Here is a 12,357-nt window from a genome sequence, read left to right as displayed (position 1 = left end):
GCAACCATTCTTGTGGCTATTAGACAACCGTTGCTAAGGATGGTTTTAATACTTGGGCGCTGATCCCGGCTGAAATTGTTTGTGTATTCTGTCGTCGATATAGCCACTATTTCGTTATCAGCGTCAACACACTTTTATCATTGCTTCAAGAGTATTTTATCTTGCAGTAAATAGATTGTAACAGCTTCACTGGAAGATGTTTGGCACAATGTAACAAAAAAGTTGTCTCATACAACTGAATTCTAAAGGAAGAAGATACGACGTCAAAAAAGCAGTACACGTTTAGTATTATGTCAAAGATTTAATTGTACAGTTTCGGTACAGATTGGCACAATTGTTTCTTATTGCGATAGAAGTTATATACTTTAAAAACAAACAATATTTTCTATATGCTACATTTACACAAAGATCTATTATTTGAGATGTGAACTGATCTGTTATAACCCTATGTCACAGAACAACAATTATGACAGGGGGAACGACGGGCAGTCAGTTCGGGTCCCGTCTCGTGGCACAGGAACCTTCTGCGACGGTCGGCGGAAACCGCAGCGCCCCGCAACGCACTCCTAACTCTCCTTTCTCACTTCTCAGCCCCGAAAGGAGTTTCTAATATGAGATCACCACGTGGTCCACATGTCTTTCCTCTCCTGTGCGGTAGTACAAGCACTCGTCTATACAACAAGGAGATAAACGTAGCGTATACGAAATTTTCCTGCTATGAAATGAGTCGAGAATATTGAGTTTTGTACTTAATGATAGAAGTCAGTTTGATCCGTAACGCCTATGTAAGTCAAAAACAGAAAACTATTTTAGTGTTAGAATGATGGGGTGTAATGTACAAAAAAAGTGTGTTAGAATTAAGGTCTTGAGAAGCATTACTAAGAAATTAAGGAAATTGCGATCGATGGTATCTATTTACAAACGACGATTTAAAAGGTGACAAACTAAAGACCTCCGAGAAAGGTTTACGAATGTAATTTCAAACTTTTCGATGATTTAGTGCATTAGTACTCGTGGCCGGCTAATAATATTTTGCCTAATGTGCAAGGAAATGGTCCTCAGACAATTTTGTTCGAAAGCCTACGGCGTTCTGATAATACTATTTGAAGGTCGTGCCAGTAGCGTGTTTCGTTAGTATTCGTTCTTATCTTAAACAGTTTTCACGATAAAAAACCGTGGAATTCCTGCTAGAGAAATAATTATGTTGCTAAAAACGATACACTAACATTAATGGAATGAATCATAACTGGAGCAACTGCGGTAAAAGTGCTGTAATTGACAGGATTGTTTTAACGGAAACAGCACGCGCTTTACGCATTGTTTGATTCAGTTCAACCTTAAATGTGTCTGTCCGCTTCTGGAATTAGGTCTCAAATCCGTAACAATATTTTGTAGCAGTACCTCTTCATAGAACACCACATGTACGAGGGGTGTTCATAAGTAATGCAACACATTTTTTTCTGTTGATGCAGCAAGACCTTGGTGGGGGCATCGAGGAATATTCCCGTTTCAGCCCCTACAGTTTCACGAAATTCCGATAGGTGGTGGCGCTATTAGTGGCCTTCAAAAGCGTGCGTTCCAATCACAGAACTGTCATTGAGATTCTTTTGGCGGAAAACCATACCATCACAGATATTCATAGGCGCTTGCATGGTGTCTACGGAGACCTGGCAGCAACAAAAGCACGGAGAATCGTTGGCTGAGACGTCTCATCATAGCAACAGGGTCGCGCAAATCTGTCGAATCTGCCGCGTACGGGCCGACTGCACATAGCTATCACTCCTACAATGTTGGAACGTGCGGACACTGTCATCCGAGGTGATCGACGGATCACAATCAAACACCTCGCTGCTCAACTGGACATATCTGACACACTCGTCCACCAGTTGGGACACTAAAAGGTGTGTACCAGCTGCGTCGCTCTCCGCCTAACAGAGTACCACAAAGAGCAAACGAAGGTCATCAGTGCGGAATTGCTTGCGCGTTACGAGGCTGATGTTGACATTTTTTTTGTCGAATATCGTCACAGGCGATGAAACATGGGTTCATCGTTTGAACCGGTTACAAAACGGCAGTCCATGGAGTGACTCCACACAACCTGTCCTCCGAAGGAAAAGTTCAAAGCCACACGCTCGGCCAGTAAAGTCATGGCGACGGTCTTCTGTGACACTAAAGGGGTTATTCTGTTTGATGTCCTCCATCGTGGTGCAATGATCAACTTCGAAGCGTACTGCGCTACGCTCAAGAAGTTGAAGAAATGACTTCAGCGTGTTTCTCGCCACAAAAATTCCAACGACTTTATCCTTTCACAAGCTGCGACATTGCCGCGAGTAAAACAGTGACCCGTATGTACAATAAATTCCCTTTAAGTTACGTCTACGGGCACAAACTTTTTGTTCACAGATTACCGGTTTCGGTCCATAATGACCATCTTCAGATCTGTGTTTTATTAAAACAATGTCCTAATAAAGTACATTAGGTAGCTATAGACCGGTTTCGGTCTATAATGTCCATCTTCAGATCTGTGTTTTATAAAAACAATGTCCTAATGTACTTTATTAGGACACTGTTTTTATAAAACACAGATCTGAAGATGGCCATTATAGACCGAAACCGGTATTCTGTGGACAAAAAGTTTTGTGACCATAGACGTAAATTAAAGGGAGTTTGTTCTTTCCCTTGACAACACCAGGGTCTTGCACAAGTCTGCGCACACGAGAGGACCTCACAACACTTCACTGGATTATTCTTCATCACGCACCCTACTGCTCGGATCACGCACATTATCACTTCCAGCTGTCTGGCTCAATGAAGGATGCACTCCGTGAGAAAGAGTACTTGAATGATGGGAAGGTTCCTGATGCTGCATGCCGTTGTCTGCGATGTGAACCAGTAGAGCGGTACAATGCGGGCATACAGGCCCTGCCAGTAAGCTGGCGTAAGGCCGTCGCATCGAACGGAGATAACGTTGAAAAATAGGATTTTGTAACCAAAAGAGTGGAAATAGTATGGTGTATTGGAGACCTGAATAAACCAGAAAAAATGTGTTGCATTTCTTATTGAACGCCCCTCTTATGATATCGTATCGTTCAGTTGCTTTTTCTCGGTTTGCTATATACCTATTTGCGTATTCACATTGTACGGAATTTGTCAAGTTTTTGCACTGACGCTAGTGCCCATTCAGACAGTGTGAAGGAATGTCAAATGAGTATTAAAACTGGAATATAAAACGCTCTGGTCGCCGAAAGGAGCTCGCGAGTCGAGCATCTCCAGTGGTGGAGAGAACACGATAGAGAGAGCGTGGCGGCGAGGTGCGCTCCCCACTGCAGCAGTCTGTGAGTTGGTCACGGCGGAAGGCCGCACCAGGGGCCGCGGGCCTAGAGCGGGTGCGCCTGCCGGACGAAGAGGTACTCGGAGAACTGCTGGCCCTCGACGCCGCCGCCGGTGCTGGCGGCGACGCTGAAGCCGCGGTTCAGCAGCCGCGTGATGGCCTGCACCGAGTTCAGCTTGCAGTAGCCGTTGAGCGGGAAGCGGATGACGTGGCGCGCGTCGTGCGCATTCCACGCCGCGCCCGACCGCGCGTCCATCAGCGCCTGCGACGTCTCGGGGAACACCTGCGGCACCAGCAGACACGAGGGCTGTAGCGGTACAGGCGCACTCACCTGGGCTTAGACACCAACTGATCAACAGTATTCGGTCGCCCTTATCATTCATTTTCTCCAGACATGGAAGATGTTAAAAAAAACTAATTTTTAACTCATATTTGTAATATTTTTTCATAACTTCCAATTGACTCTCAAAGGTGAAGTGTGTACTGAAGTTTGATATCATAAGGGTCTATTAAGTGTATAATTTTCAAATTTTTTTCTGACCCACCAACAAAGATTCTGCAACTGAAACAATGAAAAAATGAAAAATATGTTTTTTTAAAATAGTGTACTTTTTAAGTGTAAACTTCTCACCAGTGCAACACTATATAAAAAAGTAACTATACTACATAGAGTAACAGCACAAAAATATTGTCTGAGAAACGACTCTTCCTGTGAAATACTACTGTTCAAAAAATTGAGTTTTCGTAATTTTCGACCAATAGCTTCGACCTATTAGAAATACACTAAGGAATGCATCCAGCTAGGTGATAATGGCTTTAATTTGTAGACCAGAGTGTCCTGAACTAAATGCTGTGTATCTGAAAGGTCTAGAGCAACCCAATACTGCGTAGTTAATAAAACTGCAGAGGCTTGAAATAAATAAATAAATATATGTTTGAGGACACTCTGATGTGCAAATTAAAGCCATTATCACCTAGCTGGATGTATTCCTTAGTGTATTTCTAATAGGTCGAAGCTATTGGTCGAATATTAAGAAAACTCAATTTTTGAACAGTAGTATTCCACAGAAGGAGTCATCCTGAAACAAAAATTGCTGCCATTTCTGAATCATAAACAATAAAAAATTTAAAAATTATTTTTGAGTCCTATAAACATTAGGTAATTCAACCAGCAAATATCAAATTTTCCTCAGGTAGTCAAGCTACCGATGCTGGACCACTTCGTGTGGATTGAACTTTCTGTACCACATCTGTGTAGATTCACTGTGGTTATTAACGGATTGAGCGTGGTTAGTTTAACGGGTGATCGGATGCCATTCCTGTCGAAACCCAGCTACCTCCCCGGATAAACACTTGTATGGCTACTGTTTTGCGTATACTGTAATCCATGGGATAGCGAGCGAAAGCTCTTCGAAATGTTCGTGAATCCTGTCACTGACGCAAGATTTGAGTACTAGCCCGATATTCACCTCGTGAGATGCGGGAAACAGCCTAAAAATCAGAACTAGGCTTTCCAGTAAACCGACTTTCGTCGTTTATCACCCGGGCGGAGTGAATACAGAGCCGGCAGCTCTCCGTCCCGGAAGCGGCGCTTTAATACGAACGAATAACCGGGCGGGTGTCTGGACACCGCTATGTAGTACGCAGTTGATGATTAGATGTCAGGAGGGGCGGACTAGCAATTGCAAAAGGAAGCAGGGACTATTGTGTTGTCGGCAGAGAAGCAGTAAATGGGTCGGCCAGGAGAGCTCACTGACTTCGCACGGGGACTCGCCGTTCGATCACACCTGAGTAACAGATCCATCGGGGGCATTTAAACCCTTATAGAGCTGTCCAAGTCGACTGATGGTGATGGGTCATCGAAATGGAAACGCTAAGGAACAATCATGACCAGGCAGACCTCATGTACACAAGGGCACGGATTGTAGAGCACTGTAGTGCTATCAGCAACACAATTAACACAATAACTGAGTGACAGTTACAAGGAACAGGTTACAATGGTCAAGCAGCTCGTCATACACCACACATTTCTGTTGTCAGTTTTAAGCGACACTTCACGTGGTCTTATGAAAGAGGCCACTGAACAGTGGATGACTGGAAATTAGTGATTTGGAGTGAAGAGTCGCGCTATACCTTGTGGCAATCCAGCAGAAGATTTTTGGTTTGGCCAGTGTCTGTAGAATGTTACCTGCCATCACGTGTAGTGCTACAGTGTAGTAGGAAGGAGGTGGTGATACACTATGGAGGTGTTTTTCGTGCTTAGGGTAAGGTACCCCCATGGCATTTGAGAGAAAATACGGAAGGAAATAAACAAGTTTTACAGTGTTGTGAATGCGTACAAGAATAGTTCGAAGACGATGATTATTTGCATCAGCATGGCAAGGCAACCTCTCATAAAGCAGCATTTGCGAGGCAACGGTTTGTGGACAACAGCATTTCTGAAATGCATAGCCCTGCCAATAGTTCCGACTTCAACCTAATGGAACTCCACTGGGATAAATTATAACGTCTACTTCGCTCCAGACGCCTGTGCCAGACAGCACTACCTTCTCTGTTCTTTTCTTCTGTTGAGGAAGCATTGGCTAAAAAAAAAGAAAAAAATGGCTCTGAGCACTATGGGAGTTAACATCTGAGGTCATCAGTCCCCTAGAACTTAGGACTACCTAACTAACCTAAGGACATCACACACATCCATGCCCGAGGCAGGATTCGAACCTGCGGCCGTAGTGGTCGCGCGGTTCCAGACTGAAGCGCCTAGAACCGCTCGGCCGGCTAGTTTAAACATATTCATCCACGAGGGTCCAAGTCAGTGTACTTGAGAACTGGAGAAGGTGATCAACTGTGATCATTCTACCATCGTGCGAAATTTGCATGCAGTTGGGAAGGTGGCCGGCTGAGGAAGCATTAACTGCTATTCTCCAACAGAATTCCGGATATCTCTCTGAAAGTGTCCATAGGAAAGTTTAAGTCATCGTCATAGAGTCAAAAGGTGGACAGACTCCACGTTAATGTCCAGTAACAGGTGTCCCGATACTTTTGCTCAGATACATTGTGTGTGCGTCTGCGAGACACCTATAAAGGCAATAAATTTTAGAAATCGATCTCGTATTTAGTTAAGCCCTTTAACACACGTATAATGTGTGAAGAAAGAGTTACTTCGCCGACGTGTTTCGCCTGTGACTATTATATAAGACGTGATGAACACACTTTATAAAACTAAGACAAAATGAGAAGCTGCCGGCAGTGCGGTCCGCTGAGCTGGTCACGGAGGGGAGGCGTACGCACCTCGTCGAGGACGGCGCGCTCGCCGGAGAGCACGATGCGCTCGCCGAGGTCCGGGGAGACGTGCAGCGCGACGCACTCGTAGTGCAGGCCCGGCTGCAGCGCGCCACTGTTGTGGCAGCAGCCCGGGTCGTCGGCGCAACCACCCACGCCGCCCCCACCGCCCCCGCCGCGGTCCCTGCCGCCGCCCAGCGCCTGCGGGCTCGCCGCCGCCGCTGCCGCCGCCGCCGCCGCCGCTTTCTTCTGGCGCTCCTTGCGCAGCTGCTCCAGCTGCCTCACCATGGCTGCAACATTCGGAGAGGCACTGTGTCACACAACGACCACATAATGGAGTTCAAGGAAAATTTTACACATCGAAATGAACGCAGCTTTATCAGATTACTAATTGATTACCCTGCGTTGGCCGAATATATACTTCTTCCAGTCTTCTATCGGTCCATCTCCCTTTGGTCTATCTCTGTCCACTCCCACTCCCTGTCCATCTCCTCCTGCCCCTCTCTCTATTCCTTCCAATGCCTCTCTCTGTTAATCTTCTCGTCCCCCTCTGTCCATCTGGTCCTCCCCACCCGGTCTATCTCCTCCTCCCCTCTCTAATTCCATCTCCTCCTTCCCCTCTCTCTTCATACTGTCTCCTCCCCCCCTCTCTTTTCAATCTCCACCTCCGTCATGCATGATGCGGCAGTTTCTCACTCAGCCCAGTGTTTATGACGTCATAGCTGCTCAATTACGTGTCGTAAAATGGTTCAAATGGCTCTGAGCACTATGGGACTTAACTTCTGAGGTCATCAGTCCCCTAGAACTTAGCAATACTTAAACCTAACTAACCTAAGGACATCACACACATCCATGCCCGAGGCAGGATTCGAACCTGTGACCCTAGCAGTTGCGCGGTTCCAGACTGTAGCGCCAAGAACCGCTCGGCCACCGGGGCCGGCTACGTGTCGTACTACGATATATTATTGTAGGCACATTCAGCAGTAAAATGTTCTTTATTCCAGTTTTTGATCTCAATATCAATTCTTTTGACGATGACCGGTTTCAGTCAGTAATGACCATCCTCAGATCTTTTCTACACCATGTCCTAAACTGATAAGGCCGTAATGGCATCGTCAAAACACATAAATATACTCAGCACAGCATCGTCACATGATGTAAAATAGATGTAGAATAGGCCACATCGTCCACACAGTCATCTTTGCAACTGGTCCCAGCTGGTGAGACATTCGGTAGTATATGTTGATACTGTCTGCAAAATGTGTTACGAATATAATTAATATTACAGAAGTAATAAATTAAAACGTCTTGCTTCATGTGGCTGTTTTACTGCTTGAACAGTGTAAATGCAGTAAGCGACAAAAAATTTTCCGTTCATCATTTTGTGGGGGGTCATCAGCGAGAAAAAGTTATTTAGACGTTTGAAATTTTGAGTAAAGTTTTTGACAAGTCTCCAAGTGCCGTTATTCTCAAACACTGGACTAGGGCATGGGTGTTGTCGCGAGTTGCGCTACACTGCTTTTTCATCCCCACTCACACCCGTTTGATAGTTGGGTGGTTCTCACTCGGACAGAGATTCTTCCTAAACAGTAAATTATATGATCCTACAATGTAGGCTTTCACGGCCGGTATTGTCTTCACTTAAAACTTCCGGGCTAATAGGCGAGGTAAGCGGTTCGCCGCTTTATCTTGGAGGATGTCTCCCGCAGTCGGAGACGAAACGTCAGAGGAGGGTTTTATACATCGACCACGGCCTATTAGCCCGGAAGTTTTAAGTGAAGAGTAAATTATATGCGTACCGATTTTGACTTAAATCGGTCCTGTGGTTTCGGAAGAGATGTGGGATATACGTAGATTCAAATGTACATCCATTTTTATTATTTGTATGGATAACAGGGCTCATATGAGTTTCCTTTGTTAAAAATACAGATTTCCTTGACAATGTTTGTGTGCTGATTACTCAAAGTATTTGGAACGGATAACTGGCGCCTTTCTTCACCAAATGCGATCTAACATTTAGACAGACAAACAGCACATGTGATGATGACAAGAACTACACATCAAGACTGGTAACGAGACATCGCATTACGTTTCTTGAATATTTCTCCAGTGCGCCATGGGATGTGTGTCAAAGTAGTCACTTATTTAGAACGTATGTGGACCGGCATACGAGACCACCAGGTTCTGCGTGTTTTACGTTAATATTTCTTCGTCATTTCTCCATTACAATTTAAGTGTACATTGATGACGAATTTGTCATATAGCTAAGAATATCAATAAAACAATATTTACGTATACAATAAAGTGGGAAGAACGCAAGATTAAAGTTGTAAGTGATTTCGGGATAAACACACACAGCTGGTATGTCTGGCGACAACAATGACTTTAGCCTGGCTGGGCATTGCGTCAAACTAAGCCTGGATTCCATCCTGTTTCAGGTCTACGCTGAGTTCGTCAGTCATAGTGGTTGGCGAGTGTTTGCATCCCAGTTTCCCCTAAACCGTCTTGACCAGTGCTACAGTTGAATACCATCTTTATCGTGTTGGATCCTGGCGGTATACGCAGCATGGGGTCCTGCATTACATTCTTGAAAAATAACGCTACAGAGATCTTAATATGTCAACAATCAGACTTCTGCTGTCCAAGTTACTGACTATTCTATGCGAACAACAGGTGATTGTGTATGTACCCAACGACACTCCATACCGTCACTCCATGTCCTAGGCCTGTATGAGTTTGACGAATACAATCTGGAATTGTTCCTCCTACTCGGAGCCTCCATACAGGCTGTGTGCAGCAGTGGGACACATTTGAAAAAACGACGTGGTGCAATGGTCGCCGTGCTGAATGCCCATGGTGCTCCACAGGTCGTCCTGCAAACACTACATCTGTCCTCTCAGGTGCTAGTCACGTGAAAGCGTTGAGATCCTGCATGGCCTTGAGCACGGCTCTGCTGATGATGATGATGTTTGGTTTGCGGGGCGCTCAACTGCGCGGTCATTGGCGCCCGTACAAAGTCCCAATTTTTACACAGTCCAATTTTTTACACAGTCCACTCTAGTCACTGTCACGAATGATGATGACGATGACGAAATGATGAGGACAACACAAACACCCAGTCCCCGGGCAGAGAAAATCCCCATCCTGACCGGGAATCGAACCCGGGACCCCATGATCCACGAGCTCCGGACTGGCTCTGCTGAGCCCACCATTGCTATATTCGTATGACAGATACAGGACCCCGACCAATATGAGCATCAATATTGCCATACGAGAAACCACAGGCACGATAGGCCTCGATCTCCATCCGAACAGGCCTCAGAAGTCCCAACGGTTCCGACCGACCGTCGTGTCATCCTCAACCAATAGGCGTCACTGGATGTGGGTATGGAGGACATGCGGTCATCACACTGCTGTCTGGGCCGTTGTTAGTTTTAGGCCACGGTCTAATTGGGACACGTGCTGGTAGAAGTTTCTCCTTCTTACACGGCGCATGACATGCCCTTCTCACAAACGGTTCGCGCCGCTGCCCCCGTCGGAGGTTCGAGTCCTCCCTCGGACATGGGTGTGTGTGTGTTGTCCTTAGCGTAAGTTAGTTTAATTTAGAATAAGTAGTGTGTAAGCCTAGGGACCGACGACCTTAGCAGTTTGGTCCCACTAGAAACTTACCACAAATTTCCAATTTTCCTTCTCACAAATAACGAAAATGACTGATTTCTGAACGTCAAACCTGCTGAGCAATCTTCCATTCTATACAGAATGTACATAGCGTTTCTCATACGTACTTGACCTGTTATGCTGAATTGCTAATCGTTTGCATATCGAAACATGGAGTACACTTCACGCCAATTTGGCATTTGTTGCATGCCATCTTCATATTGGAGAATATGAGTTTCCACTGGTGTTTTGCCTAGGATTTGGACACTTGGGCAGTAAAAGTGGAGGACAGAGTTTAAATATGACTATACTCTGACACTAACAAAATGAGCCTGTACAATAAATTACTGTTCCAATATCTATATTACTTTGCTCGATGAGAACAATGTCGTACGTGGGGGCTACTGAGTGCAGGAGGGCATGTAGGCGCGAATACGGGTGGTACGTCTTCCGCCGGCCAATGAGCGAGTGCCTTCGTAGGGACGATCAGTGTCCAATCATCAATAAACACGAAAGAATACAGAATGAAACTTTAAATACGATAGGAAACATAAATCTTGAAATGACTGGACAACTTGCTGACGATGATCAGTCTGAAATTCATCAGGCTCGTCCCCGACGTCCACTGCTATCCTGTTTCTTTTTTTGAGTCCTAACGCTGCTGGATGCTTCTTGACGTGAGATTCCAACTTCACCGTGCCACATTCTTTCAAAGTGACGCAATACGTCAAACCTTCGCAGCTGGTTAAGTGAGCGAAAGTGTGCCCGGTCCTGGCGCTACAATGAATGCTTGGATTACGTGTGTTTTCATTGTCTTTGTAATCATATCCCACCATCCAAGAGGGAAGCGAAACCTACACTAAAGATGGCTGCGATGGCGGCAGAATGGCGACATATCCAGTGCTGAACCAAAGGGGACATCTGGGAGCAATGTGAAAGCAACGGGTCTGTTGCAACAATCCTGTCGAAATATTGCGTAAAAGCAAAGCTAGGAAACGGGCACTAGATTCACAATATGCAGTAGTTAGTAGGATTATAATTAAGATCAAGCTTGCAGCAATGTTGATTGCACCAAGCAAATTTAGCCTTGCCAGTTCAGGAGCATCTACCTAAAGAGGACTTGCCTCTTTCACAGTTCACGCGGTTCAACAACTCTTTAATGAAAAGTTGGTGACGCTGACAATTTTGACGTAGCTGAATTCGAATGTGGAACTGCTGCTTATCGCCACAAGTCGCCACTCACAAACGCATTTTATGCACGTCCTTGCAGCAGACAGGAAATTTATTTACACAAAGCTTCAAATACGGGAATTTACATCTTTTGAGAGGATGCAGTTCTGCGGCAGTCTCTGCAATTGTTGGCAACTACTGCTCTATGTGCGTTCTTCCTTCACCAGCTGCCATTTAGCGCCAGCCAACGTGGCAGACAGTGCAGAAAGTGCCCCCTCATATTCTCTCTCATCTAACGTGGCGGGAATGTATTAAAAAATTCAAAGTTAGATTATTAAGTAAATGCTGTATAATCACTATTCAGTCGGAATGTAACCAGAAACATAATTTACTTGCTGCAGTATGTAGACAGTCCAGCAGCTTAGGTATTTAATCTACACGTTTACTTGGCGGTGTCAACTTCGACATTTTTCTTGTCAAATTTAGCACCCTAAATTTCTCGCCACGTGCAGTGAAATGGTTTTGTTCATACGGGCGTCTCGCCAGCAAGGCGTCATGTCCGCACCATAAACTCACAAAGGAGGCAGGTAGTATCAACCGTCCTCCAGGATTCGGTATTAAGTTCTATACTCTTTTGATCGTACGTAAATGATGTATCATCAGTTTTGCAAATACTACACGTACGCTGGTGACCTCGAGTTGTACCTAACTGCAAAACGAGCAATCCTGAAGACTGCTATCGAGAATCTCAGTAACGACCTGTGTGCACTATCAAAGTGGGCGCAGGATGTGGTGTTAAAGCTCAACTCATCCAAATTTCAGGCGATACTGGTTAGTTATTCTAGACTCTTTAGTCCGAAATATTGGGAATCCCTATCATCTTTAACCCTAAATGGACCTAAATCAACTTTTCTCCTTCAGCA

General features: G+C 45.2%; 1 protein-coding gene across 1 annotated transcript in view; it reads right to left on the bottom strand.

Annotated features, from left to right (window-relative positions):
- Nucleotides 1–286: 286 nt before the first annotated feature.
- Nucleotides 287–12,357, bottom strand: part of LOC124612080 (BTB/POZ domain-containing protein kctd15) — a 607,697-nt gene continuing 595,626 nt past the window's right edge. The window contains exons 6-7 of the mRNA XM_047140298.1: nt 6,617–6,897; nt 287–3,614 (exon numbers count right to left, since the gene is read on the bottom strand). Coding sequence (XP_046996254.1) covers nt 3,378–3,614; nt 6,617–6,897 — 518 coding nt within the window. The 3' untranslated portion in view covers nt 287–3,377. The remainder of the gene's footprint in view (nt 3,615–6,616; nt 6,898–12,357) is intronic.

This window comes from Schistocerca americana, chromosome 1, assembly GCF_021461395.2.
Source record: "Schistocerca americana isolate TAMUIC-IGC-003095 chromosome 1, iqSchAmer2.1, whole genome shotgun sequence".
NCBI lineage: Eukaryota > Metazoa > Arthropoda > Insecta > Orthoptera > Acrididae > Schistocerca > Schistocerca americana.
Note: the sequence above shows the minus strand (reverse complement) of the source record. Positions and strands in the feature narration are given on the sequence as shown.